Raw genomic sequence first — 23,799 nt, forward strand, 5'->3', positions numbered from 1 at the left:
CTGTAACCCAGATTTTAAATTCAATCAATATTACTTTAATCTTAGTTCCGCCTGTTTCCCGCCCGGACACTCATAGATGTGTGACGGGGGAAAGATGGCGGCGGCCATGGTACAAATGTCATGTTTGTATCGTGGGATGTTAGCGGTCAGAGCAACTGGCATCCGACCCCTTATTCCAGGACTTGTGCCATCTCAGTTCAGGGCGTTTTCGATCAAGAAAGACCCGGAGTTAGAAGGAAATCCCTATTATACTAAATATGAAGAGAAGATCAAGAAGCTAAGGAGGTAATAAGGAGCTGTCAAATGCTTGTGAAGTTTACATGTAATGCAATACTGCTGGAGTGTCAAACACTAATCTAATGTGTTTACTAATGTAACATCAGCTCAAAACCTCAAGAATATAAAGCCCGATTGGAGATGCGCAGTGACATGAAGACTGAGCCGCTTGGAAACTCCAGACAAGCAGAATATGTGAAGTACATGGAGGAGGAGGTGATGACACGACCCAACACTGAGAAGACAAATGTAGTAATATATATATATATATATATTACTACATTTGTATATATATACTACATTTGTATATATATATTATTAATATATATATATATATATATATATATATATATATATATATATATATATCACTGCACTATATATCTTGCTACAATTGTCTTTTCTGACTGGTACATTTGAAATGTTATAGCAATATTGTTACATAACGCATACATTATTAAAGGGATAGTTCATCCAAAAATGAAATTTCTCTCATCATTTTCTCACCCTCATGCCATCCCAGATGTGTATGACTTTCTTTCTTCTGCAGAACACAAACAAAGATTTTTAGAAGAATATCTCAGCTTTGTAAGTTCATACAATGCAAGTGAATGGTGACCTACATAATCTTGGTACAACAAACTCTTCCGGTTCTGACTAGACTCAATATATGCTTTAAAATAAACAATTATCTACAGTTCTCAAAACATGTCCACCTTTACAGCTGTGAAGGCGCTAATAGGCTACACAGCTTTTCAAGTCTGCTCAGGTCTCCCTTCGATGGATAAAGACTCGACAAAATAACTAAAATGCTTCTATTTGCGATATTTGGCCATCATCCTCAAACCCATAATCATTAACAGATAGGTGGGGAAGAACAATATTTCCTCGCTATAATTCTGTGATCATTTGTTCTCATGTTTCTGTCAATTTTAATGCTGCGTTAGTGCATAGCGATAGTTTACGCTTAACCAGAAGTTCAGCCCACATCGCCCGTTAAACATCATGGGACGCAGGGATATTGTGGATAGTCTCTGAAGATATAGTTTCTACTACTGGAGTCATAGGGATTACTTTTATGAGGGTGAGCAAATGATGAGAGAATTTTCATTTTTGGGTGAACTATCCTTGTAAGGCATATAATAAGTACCTTATTTACTGTTTATTTTACTGTAGTTGTCTAAACGAGGTGAAGCAGGTTCTGGCGGCTTCACCAAAGATAAGGTATGACATCAAACCTGCCATCTGGTATTAAATGCATAACTATTTGGAGATTTTAAGACAAATAAAGTTTATAATTTGTTGTATATCCTGCCTTTTTCTTATTTTATTTTTCTGTTTTCAATTTGAAAGTCATTAGGATCAATTCTCAACCTTGATAGGGTTCAGGACAAATCTGGAACTGAAATTGGAGAGGTAAGAAAAATACTTTTCAACTTTGTCTTCCTTTGACATAATTTATTGTGTGTAAGCCGTCTTGGTTCCGGAAGTATTTTTCCCTTTCAATTCGTCCATAGGGATTTCAAAATAGTTTTAAGCCATGAACCATCCAGTTTCGAGATGAATCACAGCATTGCAAACTTTGATTTGAAGTAAGAAAGTATTTTGAAATCGTACATAAAGACAAATGTACAAGACTTGACAACTGTAGTGAGGGCATTAACTACAATCCCGTGTAGCATTGCGGGTGGTGTAATTAAAAATTATGGAAAATATAAAACTATTGTTTTATAGTACATTATATGTTTTGAGTTTATTGCAAAATATTAAAATATGAAGAGATACTGTATATACTGCAAGGAGTCTGAGAGCGTTTGAAGACCGACACCGTAGGAAATGTCATGCAAGTGGACAATCGCTGCAAAGCTTGTTTGGTGTTTGAAAAGGGGAAAATTAAACAGAGAATTTAAAACACTCCACTTAGTCTGATGAGTGTAATATTTTCCTAGTAGCAAAATTCGAGTCTATATAGATTTTCAAAAAAACAAGAAAGCCAGTCATTGCTTAATACATTTGCCTGCGTTTGTGATGCCCTTGATTTATTTAAATGTTTTATTTATATTGTTTGTGAATGTATGTGTATATGACATAGAATTGCCTTGGGATTATGTGAATGTTCAATTACAAAAAATAAAAAATGTATATGGCTTGTTTGCCACACTTTTTTGGTCACGATTTTCTGATTGGTGTAGCAATCCTCAGGATTATGGGTAGTGTAGTCCTTCACTAGTTATTCCGCAATTAAACACTATTTCTTTTAAATTAAGTTGAAATAACGCAGACTGATGGCTTCAACAGAAGCATGTACCATTGATTAACAACCTCAAAGCTCATGGCAGGTTTGTCTTTAAAAGTTTATACAGTAAGTTAGGGTTCAGTTCAAAAATCAATTCGCCTATGGAGAAAATGAATGGGAGTTTTACTTCTGGAATCCTGTTGCGCTATATATAGAGATCGGATATTTTACCCTAGTGTTGATTTTCCAAAATCTTGGCATGTAAACATTCTGTAATATAAATGATTATATTCGTTTGGAAAAGCAATGGTTAGACCTCAACTCCATTTGTCTTTGTTGTTCATAAACATTTTTTTTTATTGTGCAGCTTTGGATGCAGTACTTCTCAAAGAAAGACACAATTAGTGCAGTAATACCAGTGAGTCTTCACCATTATTTGTCATCAAATCTTCTTTTAATTATTCCATAAAATATTTATGAACTGGATGTTAGTGAAATGTTTAGATGAATTCAGCTTCGATTTGATGACTAGTGAAACTTAAGATTTTGTTAAGCCATGGAAAGCTACTCAATAACAACAGCATATTTTCACCAGAGATATTTTACCTTGTAACACACTCTCTATTTCTCAGGGTTCAACATTTGAAATACTTTTTGGCCGTGCCAAATCAAACCCGATGGTAAGATTATTACCTCTTTTAAACATTGCATTTGAAAAGCTGTAGTAATTAATTTATTTTTTTGTCAAACCACCATGATAGGACTGTAAGCTTCTTAACCACCACTTGGTGACAGTAGTTCCTTTCAAGAGAAGCAGCCCCTCTGCTAATAATAATGTATCAGAGTAGCCAAGTCCTTTTTCTCTTTTGCTTAGAGCAATATTAAATCTTGCACTGTGCTTATGATGGTCAAGGTATGTATGTTGCTTGACACTGGAATGAATATTCATCTTCTGTATTAATGTGTTTTCCCAACATTTCCATAGTTTCTATATGCTTTGCCCCAGGAAGAGGGCTATGAATTCTTTGTCGGCCAATGGGCCGGTCATGAGCTGCACTTCACATCATTGATTAATGTCCAGGTATTATATTCTCCCCCTTTAATGTCAACTGTTGGTGTATGTTGGCTCAGTATTGACTGAAAATCGTTTCAATTGCAGACTAAGGGAGAGAATGCACCCAGTCAGCTAATTTTATACCATTACACGGATCTGCAGAAGGACAAGGACATTGTGCTAATGACTGCTGAGATGGATGGCAAATTTGTGGTATGTCAAGTTGATCCGTTTTTAAGGGGATGCACCTTTTGAAATTTGGGATATCTATTCCATTGATCAATTTTGAAAAATGTTTTATTAATTTACTTTTTTGCAACTCTTTTTCAGACTGTCCACCAGGCGCAATGCTTGGCCAATCAGGTGCAGCTGTTTTACGGATCACAGCGGCATGAGACTTTCCGATTGGTCGAGACCTTCAACCACAAACCAGCAGAGTTTAAACACATGTCTGTAATAGCAGAACTAGAACAGAGTGGAATAGGATCTGGAGTCACCACAAATTAACAACCTCTCTAAAGGCAATAACGTTTATATGGTTGCCAAATGTGAACTTTTGACTTTTTGTGTGAAAGAGCCGCTCTTGAAAACGTATTTAGTGGATCTCTCGGCTACAACTTGAGAGAAAACCATGCTCACACTGATACAATTTGATCAACAAGATATGAGTTAAAGAGACTCATGAGATTCATATATCATGCTCATTTGCTGCCATGTATGCAGATTTGTTAACCCAAACCCTTACATTTTTAATGCATACTGCGTGTACCATAGGCCTAACAGGCCTTATAATACCGTATGTATAATACTGTGGTTGTTTGATCATATGTTAATTCTGTGTTTGACATGCAAAAATGGAAATGAATATGAAGGTATTATGGAGAGATATGTTGCATTTCGTATTCTCTATATGTTTGTGCATTTGCTTAATCCATCAACATTACTGAAAGTGAATCAGATTACATTCGATATAAGCGTGAATAGCATTGATGTAAATACAACCTTGACCTGTTGAGTATGAATATTAAATGGATCTGAATTTACCCCTGGGAAATATCTGTGTTCCTATTTCCATTGTGGTGTAATTCATTATAAAAAAGATGCTTTACACTTTGGATGGATGTGTCGAGTTAGTCGACACATACATCCAAATAAGAAGCTGTTGTTTTACTCCATTTTTGATAATCTATACCGTAAGCATTTAAACTCAGTGCTGAATTACTTTAAAGGATTTTTTCTGGTCAGTTAAGCTCAATCGACAGCATTTGTGTCATAATGTTGATTATCACAGCAATTAATTTAATCTCGTCCCTCCTTTTAATAAAAATAAATAAAAAATGTGGCATAATATGGAGTTTTCAGTTGCGGCTAAAAATATTGTCCCCTTTGTTGTATATGAGCAAAGAGAGCTGAGGGGAATATTTTTTATCATTGTTTATCCTTTTGATCTTTCATTAAAAAAAATCACAAATATCTAAACTTTTAATTGAAGTAAAACAATTGAAATAAGGAAAATATTTCATTATTAAATATTTTTCTCCAAATCGCATTGTTTTTACTAATTATTGGCACCCTTTTATTCAATACTTTATACAACCTCTCTTTGCCAAGTTAACAGCTCTGAGTCTTCTCTTATAATGCATAATGAGGTTGGAGAACACATGGAAAGGGATCTGAGATCATTCCTCCATACAGAATCTCTACAGATCCTTCAAATTCAGAGGTCCATGTTGACTGTCCTCTTCAGTTCACCCCACAATTTTTCTATGGGATACAAGGAAAATCAATCACCTTGATTTTGTGGTCCGTGAACCATTTTTGTGTTGATTTTGATGTTTGTTTTAGATCATTGTCCTGCTGGAAGATCCAACAAGGTCCAATTGTAAGATTTCTGGCAGAGGCAGCCAGGTTTTGATTTTTTATCTGTTGGTTTTAGAGTCCATGATGCCATGTATCCGAACAAGATGCCCAGGACCTCTGGCAGAAAAATAGCCCCACAATATTAAAGATCCAGCACCACATTTAACCATGGGCATTGGGTACTTCATCTCTGTGTGCGCCAAACTCATATCTGGTGTTTGCTGCCGAAAAGCTTTTTTTTTGTTTCCTCTGACATTTGAAGTTCCAGCAGTGTCAGGCAAACTGAAGACGCTTGATTTTGTTGTGGATATGAGCAGAGGCTTTTTTCGTGAAATCCTCTCAAACAACTTGTGGTGATGTAACTTGTGGTCTGATATATATATATATATATATATATATATATATATATATATATATATATATATATATATACCATATATAAAATTATAACACATTTTTGCAATTCTTCAGCTGCGATCTTTGGCGACTTGAACCATCCTCCTCACTTTGCAGGGAGACAATATAGGCACATGTCCTTTTCCAGGCCAATTCTTTTCTGTTTTGGATTTATCTCCCCTTTTCTCCCCGATTTGGAATGCCCAGTTCCCAATGCGCTCTAGGTCCTCGTGGTGGCATAGTTACTCACCTTAATCCGGGTGGCGGAGGACTCTAATCTCGGTTGCCTCCGTGTCTGAGACCGTCAATCCACGCATTTTATCACGTAATCTTTTTGAGCACATTACCTAGGAGGTTAACCCAACGTGACTCTACCCAACCTAGCAACCGGTCCAATTGGTTGCTTAGGAAGCCTGACTGGAGTCACTCAGCACGCCCTGGATTCGAACTTGCGACTCCAGTTGTGGTAGTCAGCATCTTTTACTTGCTGAGCTACCCAGGCAGATTCTTCAATTGATTGGAACGTGTTAATTAGTGCCCTGATGGTGGAATTGATGTGATTGATGTTTAAGAGGTTTTGGCCTGTGTGTTACCTCATATTTACACCCCTGCAAAACAGGAAGTAATGGCTGAACAATTTCATGTTCCTAGTCACCCAGGTGCACTAACAAATGTAAAATATGAAGGGGAATATATTTCAGATACATTTTACTCATAAAAATAAATTAAGCTTTACATTCCTACCTTTACACCCAACAAAATCTGGCCCCATTCACTTCCATTGTACTGTAGGTTAAGTGCCTCACTGAAACTTCGATTGTTGGGAAAGGTCCAAATTATTTTTTGTGGTTATCAACATTATGCCACTAATGCTTTCGATTGAGTACAACATGTATTGAACATATAATATCCTATTCCTTTAAATGTTCCGATTATGGCAGATAACCTTGAAAACGCGTTAATGGTCGCCCATGCACCGCTCAACTGTACATTGCACGCCTTCAAATAAATTCGCTACTTAAATTCCTCTATAATCGATGTCAATAGCCACTACAGCTGTTAATAGAGGCGTAAATGCCAGCGTTTTGAGCGCGGTAAAGGGGCCGTTCACACCGAACGTGTTTTTGCGTCCTCCGTCCACGCTGTTTCTGCATAGTTTTCTATGTAAACGTGCGCTAGACGGTCTGAAGGTCTCGACGTTTTTTGACGTAGCGCCACATCTCGCTGCCTTTTAGACACCGTGTCAGGTAAAAAAAAAAGAAATTTAGCTGTTAAAAACGCGTCTTGAAACACCTGCGCTCTTTTTTCAGTGCAAAAACGCGTTTGGTGTGAACGGCCCCAAATACGTAAGTCTAGTGCATGTTTTCATAGGGGGAATTTGATAATAAGTGAACGGCCCCTCACTCCACACGCGTAGTCAGGTGCTGCTGCAGCCGTCCTACGCCCACCTACAGAAGGACCGAGGGAGCTCCACTTTCATCCGAGGTGAGCATTTCCATCCTATGGCCATTCATTGACATTTATGTGTGTCGTTTAGGGGGCTGTTAATGTCTCAATGACAGCTGTGAATCATCTTGTTTTTACATGACCATCTGATTGTTTTACATGTTCAAAATAGCACCCTCAGATTATGCGATGATATTTATGGTTGTGAATAATAGTAGCAAATGTAATCTGTAGCTCATTATGTTTTGTGTTTTGTGATGCTTTAACGGTGTTGTCGAATTGGCATATTAATCATTCAAGACTTGTTTGGATGATAGCCTAAATAGACCACGCCTAATTCATGACTCGGTAAGGAGGTGATATATATATATATATATATATAGCCTATGTCATGAATGACTTGATATATATATATATATATATATATATATATATATATATATATATATATATATATATATATATATATATAGGCCTATATAAATACATAAAATATGTATTTATTAATTAATAAACAAATAAATAGTATTGATTTATGCATAATCAAAGATGTTTTAATAATCAATAGACCACAGCTAATTCATCACATGATGATAATTAATTAATTTATTATTATTTTTATGTAATTTAATTATTTATTATTATTATTATTTAAATTGTATTATATAATTTTTTTATACATAGCCTAATATATGTTAAATAGCATTTATTTATGTTTTGTGATCAATAGACCACAGATAATTCATGACAAGTTGATCATTAATTTTATTTTTGAATGTTTTGCTAATATATTATATTTTATACAAAGCCTGTTATGCTGTATATTAAATAGTATTTATTTATTGTAATTAAATAGTATTTATTTATTTATCATTTAAGATGCTTTAATGATAAATAGGCCAAAGGTAATTCATGACAAGGTGATGTGATTATTTATAATAATTTATCATATTTATTTTTAATATTATATTTAATATATTATATTATCTATATGATTGAATATATGCTATATATTTTATTATTTGTATTTGTTGTGTATAAGCTAATTTCAGTACACAATATTTTTACCTATTTTTAAGATTTACACAATTTAATTTCATAACCAATTTCCATCAAATTGAATTGTGTAATCATTTGCAAAACTAAAAAATAAATAAATAAATAAATAAAACTATATATGTAATTTATTTAGTTAAAGATAATTAATTAAATTTGATGTGAATTTGTTATGAAATTAAAATGTGTAAATCTTTAAAAAAATAAATCTTGAGTGTGGATACTCTTGCAGTAGTATCAGTGTTGAGATCAGTCTGTATTCTTCACAACTCATCTTCTGTATTCTCTTGGCAGATGGCAACAGCAGACCAGCGCTTTGGACAGAGAGATGGATCTGATCAAAACTTTGACTACATGTTCAAACTCTTGATCATTGGCAACAGCAGTGTGGGAAAGACTAGCTTCTTATTCAGATATGCAGATGACTCCTTCAGCAACTCCTTTGTCAGTACTGTCGGCATCGACTTTAAGGTGAAGACAGTTTATAGGAATGATAAGAGAGTGAAACTCCAGATATGGGTGAGTGCTTTACAAAAGCCGGTTTCCTGCTGTAATTCAATGTTGTTACAGTATGTCTCAATGGCAACTGAAAGGGGTTTTGTTGTCTCAATGCAATGGGGATCATTCAACTAAAACTGTATCTGAATGTATCCAAGTTCACTAGGCTCAAACAAGTTCCACAATTACCCTCCACTTGGCTGTGAATGAGAGCCATCTTTTTTCTGGTGAAAATGAAGGCAAGCAACTTCGCCTTTTTTCCCACATGCATCATCAATGCAGGTTGTCATGGAAGCAGCACTCCATGCTGCTCACTAGCAGAGAGATCCTCATAGCCCATTAAAGCGGCCCCTCAAGATGGGTGGGGGTGGGGGGGTAGAGTGAGACACGAGAGTGCTAGTGTAAGAAGTGTGACACAGCCACAATTTGTGATAAGCAGCAATTCATAATCTACGTTGATTGATCGTTTGATTGAGGATGGAGGTTAAAAATAGGATCACAGTCAAAACAGCTGCTGCGAAACTGGTGACAGAAGGGACAAAACAAAACGAAAGATCTAGCATTTGAGTACAGACAGGAATATTTGTGTCCTCCATACATTTGTTGTATGCTGCATTCATATATATATATATATATATATATATATATATATATATATATATATATATATATATATCAGTTTGCACAGTGCATTCATAAAGTATTCAGACCCCTTAATTTTTTTCGCATTTTGTTATTTTGCAGCCTTATGCTAAAATGCTTTAAATTATATTTTTTCAATACCCCATAATGAAAAAGCAAAAAACATATTTTTGATAACTTTGCAAATTTGTTAAAAAGAAAAAACTGAAATATCACACTGGCATAAGTATTCAGACCCTTTGCTATAACACTTGAAATTTAGCTCAGGTGCATCCCGTTTCTCTTGATCGTCTTTGAGAAGTTTCTACACTTTGATTGGAGTCCAACTGTCAGATGCAGGAACTACAGGACTGGTCAGGGTTTAAGGAAAGCTGAATGCACCAAAATACAGAGATATCCTTAATGAAAACCTGGTCCAGAGCGCTCAGGACCTCAGACTGGGCTGTCCACTGACGGTCCCCATCCAATCTGACAGAGCTCGAGAGGATCTACAATGCCAGAAAATCCCCAAATCCAGGTGTGTAAAGTTTGCCACATTATACCCAAAAACACATGAGATTGTAATCGCTGCCAAAGGTGCTTCAACTAAGTACTGAGTTAAGGGTCTGAATACTTATTCCAGTGTGATATTTCAGTTTTTCCTTTTTAATAAATTTGCAAAGGTATCAAAAATGATGTGAAGAAAAAAATATTTCAAGCATTTTAGCATAAGGTTGCAACATAACAAACTGTGAAAAAAATGAAGGGGTCTGAAAACTTTATGAATGCACTGTATATATATATACAGTATACACAGATCAGACACAACATTAAAACCACCTGAATAATATTGTCCTCTTCGTGTCGCCAAAACATTGCCAACCTGCATCTCAGAATAGCATTCTGAGATGATATTCTTCTCAACAGAATTGTACAGAGTGGTTATCTGAGATACCGTAGACTTTGTCAGTTTGAACCAGTCTGGTCATTCTCTGTTGACCTCTCTCATCAACAAGACATTTCCATCCACAGAACTGTCTCACTGGATGTTTTTGTTTTTTGCACCATTCTGAGTAAATTCTAGAGACTGTTGTGTGTGAAAATTCCAGAAGATCAGCAGTTACAGAAATACTCAAACCAGCCTGCCTGGCACCAACAATCAAACAATTATCTAATCAGCCAATCGTGTGGTAGTAGTGCATAAAATCATGCAGAAACGGGTCAGGAGCTTCAGTTTCAGTCATGTTTACATCTACCATTAGAATGGGGAACAAATGTGATCTCAGTGATTTTGACCATGGCATGATTGTTGGTGCCAGATGGCAGTGGCAGATTTAGGCATGGACGACATGGGCAGTCGCCCAATGCGGCATCTTGTGTGTGTGTGGGGTGGGGGGTGGGGGCAGGGGTACGATGTGGCGGCACCCCACCCCCAGTCAACAACTTTCAACAACTCATATATATAGATATATAATTAACAGACGCAGCAAAACTTAGTATAATTTCTTACATTTAGAAATCAACATAAAAGACTTGTAAAAGACCTAAAAATATATTTTACTCTGTTTAGAGATTTTTTCCATTTATTGATAGTGAAAATTATAGGGTAAAGTGGGAATGGGACCAAATTGTCAGCAAGATTCGAACCCTGGTATCCTACATTAGCACCACAGCTCAATAATTGCTCTATTTTCAACCAAATGTCATAGAATCATGTTATTAAAAAGTACCAAAATACTTTGTACGTGGGTCGTTGTACGTATCGCGGCACTTTCGTGGTGAAATGACCACTAGAAAAAACATATTTTATTCCCTTTCACACAAATCACGAGTAAAATAGCGCATTATCAGTTTATAAACATTTACTTTTCACTCTGTTCCTCATGCAATGCTATCTTATGAAATCAAAACAACTTTACTATAGCATATGAGTGTTAGGCAATACATTTGTATGTTTGTATTACTGTACATAACCAACAACAGGTGTGATCAAATTGTGTGGTAGCTCAACTGATAGTGTTGCATTTGCCATGCGAAAAACTGGGGTATGAGTCCAGAAGAGTACGCAAGTCGTCACGTGAGCCGAAAGCATCATTAATGCATCACAAAATGACGTGGTTGCGTCAGCAATTGCGTTTTTCATGTCACATTTGCTTTTATGACACTATTGGTTGGGTTTAGATTTAAGGTTTAAGGGAAGGGAGGTGGGTAGGTTTTGTTGATTTAAAACTCAATAGAACATTAACCCTAAACAACATCTGTTAGGTAGAAAATTGAACTTGCTTTTAGCACCACACAAAGGACATTTATGTGGTTTTTCTAAATTCCCTAAACCAAGACCAACTTCTCCTATAAATTTCAAGCTACATCCACCAAAATTGGTACATACCTCCAGACTGTTCTGACCTAGAGTGCTATGTCTTTTCTAACTGATTGAATGTATGGTTTTCTCATAACAGACATTGAAAATCACATAGACTTACAATATGTTGAATTACAGTTCCCAGCAATCAGCCAGAAGACTTTAGAAATATCTATCCATAAGCTAATACAGCCTAGCTTTGCCTTGCAACCAGACAGAACACTTTACTAATAGAAAGCAGCCATAAGATCTTAGCAACCACTCAGTTGACCCTAGCAACCACTTGCCTGACTTAGTTTGGTCTGACTAAGGCCTGTATAACCTTTTAAAAGTTTTTTTTTAACTTACAGCCAAGGTTTGTCTTGACATTCTTTACATATCTTGTTAATCTGTGTTGTTTATGTCGTCTATAGGATACAGCTGGACAGGAGCGGTACAGAACTATTACTACAGCTTACTATAGAGGAGCCATGGGCTTCATCCTCATGTATGACATCACAAATGAAGAGTCTTTTAATGCAGTCCAGGACTGGTAAGTAGTACAAGTTTACAAGAATGTGATAAGACAATAAAGTTATGCTGCTTCAGTTTTTATGCTGTAAACTATTGTCTTCTTTTAGGGCAACACAGATTAAGACCTATTCTTGGGATAATGCTCAGGTGATATTAGTGGGAAACAAATGTGATATGGATGAGGAGAGAGTGGTTCCATTTGAGAAGGGCAAACACTTAGCTGACCAGTTAGGTAAGATATATGCCCCAATATTTCATCTGATTCCTTGGATTAGGTTTTTCAAACCATTTAGATCAGAGGTCTTCAACAGGGGTCAGAAATCCATAGGGGGTTCACAAATTACTAGCAATTTTTACACGTGAAACCCGTTTAAATGCAGTAAAATTGTCGGATTGACTTTGTACCACATCTGCTATTCACACATGCAATTGCTCTCCATCTTTTACCGTTTTGCTTCTATTCACACATCAGCACCAAAATGCTGTTGAACTCAATAATGCCATTTCCCAGAAAGGCATTTAGTCCTGTGTATAACTCGTTCTTGAAGGAGGCTAGTTATTTTATCAAAAGTAACAGAAGTAATTACCATTCCTGTAAGCTGTCGATATTTTTTTCCATCTCTTTGAATGAAAAGAATGGCTAAAGTGTAATCTGACTAAAATAAAATTTGACTACCGAGTCTCCAGTGGTCACAGTGAAATCGGAAACAGTGGGCTGACTTTTCTTTAGGTGTAATCAGTCTGTGCTTGCCGAAATGTCAAAGACTGCCCCCAGTGGCCAAAATGGTAAGTGTTGTTGTGTGTATGGGCCTGTGTGAGCTCCATTTTCAGGGTGTAACGTCCACGGAGGGGCACCAAAAGCTAGTAGTTTTCAGCTGTACATTTTATGAACTGAACCTTTTGAAAATTGTCATTTTTTTCCCCCATGCCGGCACGTCTAGCGAAGTATGCATGAGGAACATTTTTCATCAGGACTGTCCACGTGCAACATAGTTTTTTAGACACAGCAGACACCTTCGCGCATACTGTAGTTGGTTCATGTGCCTGCCATTGACTGTGGCAGTTGTAGTGCACATGCGTCGAATGCATCCTTATGGGCTTACGGTCAATAGAGTAACCTTTGAAAGGCTGAGCGCTCGACCATGCGCGAGACAATAACAACAACTGAAAACGCAAAACAATGTTCCTCCGCAAGTAACTTGCAATTTTATGTTTCAACTATAGATGTCGACAGAGAGCCGAGAATACAGTGGTATATCTTTAATTAAAATTACAATGTAATTTACAAGTAAATGACTGTATATCAATAATGATTATTTTATTGACTGCAATGTAAGAATTAAAACAAAGTATCTACATTATATATAAATATAAAAACATAACATGGGGCTATTTGCCTGTTATTTTAGGCCAGGCTTAAAATGCAACATTCAGTTTTATATAATACATAATACCCCAACGGATTCTTGGCCTGGAAAAAGTTGAAGACCTCTTATTTAGATCAAATAAAAAATACATTTGTGTCAGAATTAATGAAAGTTATATGCAACTTTTCTTGCAGGGTTTGAATACTACGAAGCAAGTTCCAAGGAGAACATTAACGTTAGACAAGTGTTTGAGCACTTAGTTGACATTATCTGCGTAAAGATGTCGGAAAGAGTCGATACTGATCCATCCATGGTCACTGGTGCCAAAACCACCCGGCTAACCGATAAACCACCACAGCTACCTCAGAATTGTTGCTGATTTAAAGCTGTCCTCATCAGCAGTGGATCCAATGTTATTTGGTTTGAAGTGCTGTTATGTGGAAATCAGAACTGACCTTTTAGTTTGTAGCTGTCAAGTAGTTTAGTAATAATAGCACACTTGTAATCTACAGTCCATAGGAAACTCAAAGCAGGGACTATAGAGCAAAGCACAAACCTAAGTGGTTCTCAGAACTTCAGTGTTCACTGCCGAAACTAGATTTAAAACACAATCTATCGTGGCACAAACTTGCAAATCTTATGGATTATATATCAAGTGTAGTATTTATCAGTAGTTTAATGGTGGCCACATGGTGATAATTCATTTATACAGTACATAGCTCAAACACAGGCCCAAAATTATGCAGAAAGAGTTTTATTTTCAGGGTTGTTTAAATGCACTGGTTATTTATTTGATTAGAAGAAAATACACATTGTCTGTTGGACTCTGTCTTTTGAATTGTTGGTACAGTATGCTTTTAAAGAAGATGAGCACTAAACAATCATCACATAATGTCATGATTAGATATCCAACAAAATAAAATAAAATCACATCTTACGCAAAATAAAACAGTAAATTATTCCTGTTATAGCTAGCATACGTATCAGAAACCACATGTAACTGTTAAGTGTAATAATTGACTGAACACTCAATCAACACATCCCATAGTCAGGTGATGTTCAGTTTAATGAAAATATATTTATTCTTCACTTAAATCCTTGAGCTCATCATGCCAGGATGTCTTTATTTTTCAAAAAAATAGTAGCAAATCCCTGTGGATTGGTGTATGTATAACCTACTTTGGAAGTGCTGTTATGTATGACTGTTTTATGTACAGTAAAATTTGTATGTACAGCTGCATTTTTTTCTCTGAGTAGATATTTATTTGTATGCTGCTGGCTCATACTGGGAATATATAGATGTATCTTTGCTGTCAGTGTATATTGATTTGCAGATGATTTGCACTGGGGAGTAAAGTGAATGGATTGTTGTGAATGTTATTTTAGATGCAATTTGTAACAATAAAAGCACAAATCGTGTGTAATCACGGGTTACATTTATGCTCCGTCTCAGTTATTAACTTAATTATTTGTTTATTAGTATTATAAAGAATAATTATTTGACTAATATATATATATATATATATATATATATACACACACACACACACTACCAGTCAAAAGTTTTGAAACACTCTGTAACCCGCACACACACACACACACAAGATGAGACAGTCACAATGTCGGATGAAACTGCTTTATTAATAGAAAGCAGTGCAGGCAAAAGTACAAAGGGCAAATCCAGTGAAGAGTTGTCGAGGGAAGCGTAGGGTCAAAAGCCGGGAATCAAAGTATCGTAAGGGGCAAATCCGGGAGAGAGTGGTAAACGAGGCGGAGGTCGAAGCCGGAAAACAGTTAACAGTTAGGGCTGAAGAACTAGACGGGACTAGCGGGATCAAAGACAGGGGAACAAGGGGGTCTGGCAAGCTAAGGAGTAAACAAGAGGAGGTCAGAACTAGACGAGACTAGCGGGGGGCAAAGATACGGGAAACTAAACACAATAACCAACACCCGTGAAACAGATGTGCTGTGGTATTTATAGGGGAAGGTGCAGGTGTAAACAATGAAAGGTGATGAGACGAGTGCAGGTGAAACTAATGTGCAGGAGGATTGGAAGCGCGTGAGAAACCCGAGGAAGGGAGATAACCTACGAGCATGTAAACGAGTAGGAGCAAAGTGGGCGTGAGGGCTCGAGCGAGCAAAAAGAGCGTGAAAAGCTCGAGGGGGCGGAGCGAGGGAGTGAGTGTGTGTGCGACGAAGTGGGGATGGGGCAGAGGAGCGGGGTTCATGACACACTCATTCTTTATTATAATTATTTTTTGTTTCTTCACATTTTAGAATAATAGTAATGCCATTAAAACTATGGACTAACATAAATGGAAATATGGGAATTATGTTGTGACTAAACAAAATCCAAAATAAATAAAAACTGGACATTTTCTCAACAAACTTCTTGAAGTATCACTCTGGGACAGTATTGTAGGAGTGGGCAATTATTGGCTGCTTTTCTTTATTATTTGGTCCAAAACTTTTTTTTTTTTAGTTTATAATTAAATAAATTTATATGGTGGCACAATTATATTTCTGTCTACAAAACTAATTTCAAACATTTAAGCAAACACCTTCAGATCAAAAGATGTTTAAGATCATGAAACATTTCAGTAAAGTGTCACAAAACCTTTGATATATCCACTGGCAGCCAAAAGTTTGGAATAATGTAGATTTTGCTCTTATGGAAATAAATTGGTGCTTTTATTCACCAAAGTGGCATTCAACTGATCACAACATGCAGTCAGGATATTAATAACATGAAAAATTACTATTACAATTTTTTTTTTTAAATAATTCAAAGTGTTCTCATCAAAAAATAGAAAAATGTGTCATGTCGGGCACTTCTCACAGTCTATCTGATCCTACAAAACTCCATAACACTCTTTTCCAATTATCTGTTGGAAAAAGTAACTTATCCAATAACAATAACAATATTTTAAATATTAGAGTTGTTAGAAGAAGAAATATACTAATTTAATTTGTATTTCTTTGTCATTTGTCTTTCATAATAACACTGTATGTTTTAAAGGTGCAGTCAGTAGTTTCTTCCCCATTGAAAAAGATTTACTCCTAAAGAAATGAATAGAAATTTAGAAACATATGTTTAAAATCATGAGCACCACATGAGATGAAGACTCCAGTCATATCAGTAACCTTATAAAAGCTTTTTTATACGACATGGGGCAGGGGCACCTCATGGGGGCTGACATTTTAGAATCATATGACCAGCTGAATACTACTACAGTAGCTTTATCTCAGTAGCCATCTTGTTTTTGGACACTTCCACTCTTGGATTAAACCATGGCTGATTGTGAATAGTGTATTTCTACAATGGCAAACTGTTGATTTTGATTGACGCTGCATCCACACCACTAGGTGTCAATGAAAGTCCAAGAATCTTTTAATATTTAACCTTCATTTAACCAGGAAAATAAAACTCTTGAGATTTAAAATCTCTTTTGCCAGATTGTCCTGGTCAAGACAGGCAGCAGCTCAATGGTTACACAACAACACACATACAATATACACAGCCATATACAAAGGAAAGTATATGCATATACATAAAATAAAAGTTATGGAGTCATGGACCTCAAACAAAAAAAACATAAGGCATTTGAATATTTAAATGTCACTTTTATCGCAGGTCAAACAGGGGCAATAATGGTCAGTCATAACATTGGCAATCAATTGTGACTGCTTCCAAAATGTTTATAAATACCTCTTTGTTCATTAAGCAAGACCAGCTCTCTGAGATTCAGTTCCAAACTGATTCCAACCAGATGGAGCAGTATACTTAAATGCCATTTTACCCAATTCAGTATGGGCTTTAGGTATAGATAGAAGAAATAAGTCTTGGGAATGAAGACAGTAACTTCCCATACTTTTTTGAAAGGTATAGGTCTGTAGGTAAGATAGAAGCAGACCAAGAATAGCCGTGTAAATAAAAGTGTGCCAGTGATTGAGTCTATGGGAGGACAAAGCAGACCATCCAACCCGAGCATACAAGGTGCAATGATGAGTAAGGGCTATACAATTTGAAACAAATCTCAGTGCTCCGTGGTAGACAGTATCCAGTGTGTGTAAACATTGCGAGGATGCATGCATGTATATAACATCGTCATAATCCAGAACAAACATTAAAGAGGTAGCAACAAGTCTCCTTTTGGTGTCAAAGGATAGACTTGAAATTGGGTTTTTATTTTAGAATCAACTTCTTTTTTTTTTTTTTTTTACCAAATTGTGAATATGAGGCACAAGAGAGAGAATCATCCATTAGAATTCTTAGGTATTTGTTTTGAGATACTGACTCAGTCTCAGAGCCTTGGTAGGTAATGATTGATAGAAGGTTTAGTGACTTTAATTTTACATTTGAGAACATCTTAAGTTTGGTTTTGTTGGGATTCAGAACAAGATGACACGAACAAAAAGTTACTGAGTGCCCCTTTAACTAATGATAACATATCCAACCTTATTATGAAGTGTTAGCAAAATATATTTTGTTTGAGTGAGTGTTAGCTGGATTCATTATAAAACAACATAAAGCTCTAAATTAGTGGTATTTCAAAAGAAACCTGAACAAATTTTATGAACAAACAATCATGGAATAATTATGTGTTCCTTACATTTGCATATTAACATAAATTGCCAGTAAGACGCTGGCATCTTTACATCATAGGGGAGTCTTTAGCACTCTCTTCTGAGGCATCACCTGTGGTAAGGCTTTGATTAGCTGTTCTGGTTAAACTGGTGAGGTCAATGGATTGGCTCAAGACTTCAGGAGGTATGTTGAGGACCACAGCTGGTTGCTCAGAGCGCAGACTGTGCAGTAGCTGCAAAATTCGAAGATGGATGACCAGCGGAGACCCAGAGAGAGACTCCACTGAGGTCTTTAGAGCCTCACAAGCTGCCTTCTCTCCCTCTGCAGCGATTAACTGTAAAACAAGTGGCATAGCGGTTATAGGTTGTTTGTAGAACAGCATTTTCCACCTTAGAAATATTGCTAAGTTATGACACATGCTCTCTGTTGCTGATGCCGAAAACTAATTCATGACCTCAAGACTAAATTATTATAATGCATTATTGGGAGGATGTCCTGCAAGTCCTGCTGATGTCCTGCAAGTTCAATAAATAAACTTCAATTGGTTCAAAATGCAGCAGCTTGAGTGCTGACAAGAACCAAGAAATTTTGGTGGTGGTGGCGTAGTGGGCTAAAGCACATAACTGTTAATCAGAAGGTCGCTGGTTCGATCCCCACAGCCACCACCATTGTGTCATTGAGCAAGGTTGGGGATTGTCCCTGTAATAAGTGCACTGTAAGTCGCTTTGGATAAAAACGTCTGCCAAATGCATAAATGTAAAATATAAATGAATACATAGACTATCAATTAATTGCCATCAAAAGCCTTCATCAGCCAACTAACAATGTACATTTGCATATTCACTTCAAAGACATTAGTCATTAATCTTACAGTTCAAATTAAATCTTTATTTAAACGCTGGCCCTTAACACTTATTTGACAAATTTTAAACATGACTTGCACTGCACACAAATAATTAATATTGGCATTATATTCATGCTGTTAGCCAGAGGGAAACTGGCCCTCACAGTGAGTCTGGTTTCTCCCAAGGTTATATTTCTCCATTAACCAACATCTTATGGAGTTCCTTGCCACATTCACCTTCGGCTTGCTCACTGAGGTTAATACAGTTATTTATTTATTATATACACAATTTACAATCATATTTTAATCATACTACACAATGAAGACTCAAAGACTTTATAGATCTTACAGTTTAATTTGCTGTTAACGCATGATTTTCTGTAAAGCTGCTTTGAAATGATTGAAACTAGACTGTCAAAATTAAAATTATTTGAATTGATTTAAAGGTGCACTCAGTTATTTTTGACCTCATTTAAAAAGTATTACTTCTAATTAAATTAATATTGCTTTTTAAACATGTATGAAATCATGACCACTCATGTGAGCTGAAGAGTTCAGTCATATCATAACCTTATTAAAGCTCTTTTCTTCTATATCAGGCGGGGGTGCCTCATGGAGGCAGCCATGTTAGCATCACATGACCAGCTGAATACTACTCACTAAATCTCAGTAGCTGCCCTGTTATTGGAGACTTGTATTTGTGGATTAATTTATTCCTGGTTTACTGTGGATATTTCTACAATGGCATTTGTAACTGAAAACTACTGTGTTTGAATGATGCAGCATCCAGGACACTAGGTGTCAATGTAAGCCATACTTTTACATAAAAAAATGACTAAGTGCACCTTTAAAGAGCTGAGCGGGTGGGGCGCCTGGGTAGCTTAGCAAGTAAAGACACTGACTACCACACCTGGAGTCGCAAATTTGAATCGAATTGGCCCAGTTGCTAGGTTGGGTAGAGTCATATTGGGTTAACCTCCTTGTGGTCACTATAATGTGGTTCTCGCGTGTGGTGAGTTGTGCATGGATGCCGAGGAAATAAGCGTGAAGACTCCACACATGCTAGGGCTCTGCGGTAATGCGCTCAACAAGCCACGTGATAAGATGTGCAAATTGACGGTCTTAGACACGGAGGCAACTGAGATTCCTCCTCTGACACCCGGATTGAGGCGAGTCACTACGCCGTCATGAGGACCTATAATTGGGCATTCCAAATTGAGGAGAAAAGGGAGAAATTCCAAAACAAAAAATAGAGAGCTGAGCGGGTAACTAGAAGGTTGAAGTTTCGAATCCTGCAAGTAGTGATCCATGAAGCATTGTGTCTTTGACCAATATATTTACCTCAATGTTACTCTAGTGTAATTGTCCCTTTAATAAGTGAACTGTAAAGGGCTGTTCATAAATGCGTTCTTGCACTTAAAAAAGCTAAATGAAACAAACAGAACAAAATGCAGGTGTCTCGAGACCCGTTTTTTAAAGCTGTCAAAAAAGTTATTTTAACTTGCCTTAAAAACACGGCTGTTGTATGAAAGATGCTGCCAAAACAGCGAGATGCTGCGCAGCGGTCAACAGTTGATCAGCCGAATATTCCTCGCTTTATTTTGGAAATCCTCAGTAATTTATAAATTAATCATGGCTGCCAGCAAATAGTGCATTTTTAAATTGATAACCGAGAACTTGTGTTTTTGCGTGATTCGGCATCAACTCTTTATTGAGTGCACTTTTAACTTAGGTGTTATTTAAAGTTAATGTATACAACCTAATTTAACGATCAAAACAGTTTGTCTAGCCCATGTTTACGTTGAAAATCTCCCTCCCCCACCCAAAATCTGTGCAAACGGATGCCAAAACGTACTTTGATTTGTGCCTGTCTTCTTGCTTCAGCCTCAATAGCAAAGTTGTGTTGAAGCTCAGGCGGAAGACTGATTTCCTCTCTGCATCAGTGGACAAAAGAATGCCATGGATTATAATCATGGTAGTTTGTACACTTCCTAGAGATTGTAATCTGTTATTTACTTACATCTCTGCTCTTTCCACCTTGATACACCATCGGCAAGTAATAGAATCTAAAGAAACCTGCATAACAAATGAGACTCCCATGTTCCAAGCAATTTATGATATCATTGGTGTCATATCTGGTGGTGATGTCTACCTGAATCTTCTGGGCCATCAGTTTCCTGTTTAGTAAAATATCAGTGAAGGCATAATGGGCCAGTATCTCTCTGATTGAGACCTGGGCCAATGCCTGTAACACGGCTGGAACAGCAGCAAACGACGAGTAACAAACAGACACATTCTCGATATGGTAGTAACATACCGCACTCACTTCAGTGCACACTAGATCTTTGGTCACCACCTGAAGATGTAATGACAACAAAAGATTTACGCTTTTAATTTGAGTCAATGCTTTAACAGCAATTTGAATCATTTAAATTGTTAGAACTTGTGCTCATTGTTTATTGATGCTGGAGCAATTATTAACTTAATCTGGTCATCTTAAATTTGTTTTATTAGTCAGCTTTTTTTCAGACTCCAATTACTGTACTGCTCCCCTCCTTGATTTCATGTCTGTGGGATGGTATTTGTCTTAGTCAACTTTTTAGTGCAGTTCATTAAATGACTCAGAGGGCTTTAAGATCTGGGGGGGGGGGGGAGGATGTTATTTCTACTAGTAATACATATAAAATTTCTTTGCTGTTTTTCTGGAAATTCATAAATTACCGTATGAGATGGGATCTTCAACATTTTCAGACGAATGTCCACTATTTGGCACACGTCCAGAAATGGGAGACAAAAAATTAACCCTGTAAAAAAATGTAAGGAATATTCCAGTTTCAATTCAAGTTAAGTTGAATTGACAGCATTTACCACAAAAAAATAAAAAGAAGCACAAGATGAGGTGAGGCACTTACAATGGAAGTGAATGGGGCCATTTTTTAAAGGGTTTATAGTCAGAAATGTGACGCTTATAATTTTATAAAAGCACTTACATTAATTCTTTAAACTGCCGTTTTATGGTCATTTTGGGGGTTTGCAGCACTGAGTCATTATGGCATCGAAGTTGGCTATATCTTTACACAGAAAAGATTAGCGATTGATTTTATAACACTAAAATCATTATTAATGTCTTGTGGCTATACTTTTGAAACAGTGAGTAGTTTAACATTTACAGATTGGCCCCTTTCACGTCTAATGAAAGTGTGTCACTGTTACCCATATTTTTTTGCTTTTTTTAAAGAATAGGATGGAAAAACGAATGCGTTAAAGAATGAAAATGTAACGCAATTAATTGTACCCCCTGACCGTACATAAAGAAATGTCCTACCATCGGAGCAATTCAAACTTGATGTACAACCTTGATGTTTTTTGCAAATCTATGGCAGCATGGGGCTGTAAGCTCAACTCCAGCTGTACAGGCAACAAGGCTCTTCAAACCAACCTAATAACATCCCGTTTATGACAAGAGATGCTAGTCTGTTTTGCTCCAAAATTGCCCATCTGGCACATGAGTATATAGATCAACAATTAAAGGACATATCTTTATAATTTTTTATTTAACCCTTATTTAACCAGGGAAATGGTTAAATTTATTTGTTTATTTGGGGGGTCTGCCTCACTAAAATTTACTTTGCATGATTAGTTAGGATTATTTCGATTAATTGGCACATCACGTAATGATTTCATAAAAAAATGTAATCGACTGTCATTAGCATTTTAAATTCTTCCAACTGCAATTTAATAATAAAATATGTGAATTCTATCAGTAGAATATAACTAAAATGTACCTGGGCCCCTGGGTTTTCTTTGCAATAGGTGCCCCAGTCGAAATATCACCGCTCTCTCATGTTCTCTCACAATCTACAATTGTACAAGTAATAAATAGAATTAACAGTTATCGAATCTGAAGAGAGTTCAAATATTTTCCAAATAAAACTATATTACTTTGCAATATTTCATTGCACAGATTAAAAGCATACCTTCAGACAGAACCAAATCGAAAGAGGGAAGAAGAAAATAACCACAGAAAGGACAAAAACGACAAGAATAAGCTCACAAACTCCAAGGTATCGCTTCTTCAAGCCTGCAGAGGAAAATGAAAGATGAGTGACGGGTTAATGTGGGTTCTCCACCATTTTTGTGATGTTTTCCTTGCCACCGCTGCCCAACTTACCTTCTCCATGTCCCTCAGTCTCCAATAACCCTAATAACTCCTCCTGCTCCTCTTTAATTCGTTCCCTCACACTGTCTACATTAACGACAGTGCTGCTGGAGATGACTTTAACCTCCTCCTTGGCTTCAACTCGCTCCTCTACCTTTGGCACTTCTGGTTTCTTTCTCTCTTTCCTTATGTGGGGCTCTTGGAGCTTCACAGATTTGGCCGCTTTTGTCTTTGTGTCTTTAGTGGAAGATGATGGCTCCTTTACTCTCCCAGATCTTGAAGAATGATGAGGGCTTTCTGCCTTTTTCTCCATCTCAGGCTCTCTCACAGGAATTGCAAAGAGGAGACTGTTGTTTAGTGTTTGTATGGTATCTAACGGGCTCCAGTCTTGGCTGTTCAAAAAGGGGAGGATCTCTGAGCAGGCATGTGCCAGGTTGATATGTTGATAGAGGGGAGTCTTTGCACACTTCTAACTAATTATTCTCATTGGTAACATCCTACTCAGTTTTGTAAGGAGGGCAGT

The 23,799-nt window shown here is 36.7% G+C and overlaps 3 protein-coding genes across 4 annotated transcripts; 2 read left to right on the forward strand and 1 right to left on the reverse strand.

Moving 5' to 3' along the window:
* The first annotated feature begins 76 nt into the window (after positions 1-76).
* Positions 77-4,891, forward strand: LOC127639857 (ATP synthase mitochondrial F1 complex assembly factor 1-like). The gene is made up of 9 exons (XM_052122154.1): positions 77-285; positions 384-492; positions 1,453-1,500; positions 1,630-1,692; positions 2,880-2,930; positions 3,145-3,192; positions 3,498-3,593; positions 3,672-3,779; positions 3,897-4,891. Exons 1-9 carry the CDS (start codon positions 77-79, stop codon positions 4,071-4,073), a joined length of 909 nt encoding a protein of 302 aa, XP_051978114.1. The 3' UTR covers positions 4,074-4,891.
* A 2,281-nt stretch (positions 4,892-7,172) lies between these two features.
* Positions 7,173-15,108, forward strand: LOC127639757 (ras-related protein Rab-3B-like). 2 transcript variants are annotated; one of them, XM_052121968.1, is made up of 5 exons: positions 7,173-7,307; positions 8,619-8,843; positions 12,219-12,337; positions 12,426-12,550; positions 13,880-15,108. In XM_052121968.1, the coding sequence occupies exons 2-5, from the start codon at positions 8,619-8,621 to the stop codon at positions 14,062-14,064; spliced, it is 654 nt and encodes a 217-aa protein (XP_051977928.1). In that variant the 5' UTR covers positions 7,173-7,307; the 3' UTR covers positions 14,065-15,108. The 2 variants fall into 2 exon arrangements, with proteins under 2 accessions (XP_051977928.1, XP_051977929.1); XM_052121969.1 differs by having other exon boundaries at positions 8,619-8,795.
* A 2,101-nt stretch (positions 15,109-17,209) lies between these two features.
* On the reverse strand, positions 17,210-23,618 carry LOC127639906 (podocin-like). Its single transcript, XM_052122236.1, has 8 exons — positions 23,289-23,618; positions 23,095-23,198; positions 22,903-22,975; positions 21,839-21,921; positions 21,270-21,473; positions 21,138-21,193; positions 20,973-21,051; positions 17,210-18,607 (listed from the first exon to the last, which is right to left on the reverse strand). The coding sequence occupies exons 1-8, from the start codon at positions 23,587-23,589 to the stop codon at positions 18,341-18,343; spliced, it is 1,167 nt and encodes a 388-aa protein (XP_051978196.1). The 5' UTR covers positions 23,590-23,618; the 3' UTR covers positions 17,210-18,340.
* Positions 23,619-23,799: the final 181 nt, after the last annotated feature.

The sequence above is a fragment of the Xyrauchen texanus genome, chromosome 48, assembly GCF_025860055.1.
Source record: "Xyrauchen texanus isolate HMW12.3.18 chromosome 48, RBS_HiC_50CHRs, whole genome shotgun sequence".
NCBI lineage: Eukaryota > Metazoa > Chordata > Actinopteri > Cypriniformes > Catostomidae > Xyrauchen > Xyrauchen texanus.

What these genes read in the sequence shown, in the direction of transcription:
- LOC127639757 (XM_052121968.1), top strand. Translation starts at nt 8,619, where the DNA reads ATGGCAACAGCAGACCAGCGCTTTGGACAGAGAGATGGATCTGATCAA. An exon ending in GAGTGAAACTCCAGATATGG is followed by an intron (nt 8,844 to 12,218) that starts GTGAGTGCTTTA and finishes TGTCGTCTATAG; the next exon opens with GATACAGCTGGACAGGAGCG. An exon ending in TTTAATGCAGTCCAGGACTG is followed by an intron (nt 12,338 to 12,425) that starts GTAAGTAGTACA and finishes GTCTTCTTTTAG; the next exon opens with GGCAACACAGATTAAGACCT.
- LOC127639857 (XM_052122154.1), top strand. Translation starts at nt 77, where the DNA reads ATGTGTGACGGGGGAAAGATGGCGGCGGCCATGGTACAAATGTCATGT. An exon ending in AAGATCAAGAAGCTAAGGAG is followed by an intron (nt 286 to 383) that starts GTAATAAGGAGC and finishes ATGTAACATCAG; the next exon opens with CTCAAAACCTCAAGAATATA. An exon ending in TGAAGTACATGGAGGAGGAG is followed by an intron (nt 493 to 1,452) that starts GTGATGACACGA and finishes ATTTTACTGTAG; the next exon opens with TTGTCTAAACGAGGTGAAGC.
- LOC127639906 (XM_052122236.1), bottom strand. Translation starts at nt 23,589, where the DNA reads ATGGAGAAAAAGGCAGAAAGCCCTCATCATTCTTCAAGATCTGGGAGA. An exon ending in AAGAAAACCCAGGGGCCCAG is followed by an intron (nt 21,922 to 22,902) that starts GTACATTTTAGT and finishes ATTTTTTTACAG; the next exon opens with GGTTAATTTTTTGTCTCCCA. An exon ending in TGAAGATCCCATCTCATACG is followed by an intron (nt 21,474 to 21,838) that starts GTAATTTATGAA and finishes TTACATCTTCAG; the next exon opens with GTGGTGACCAAAGATCTAGT.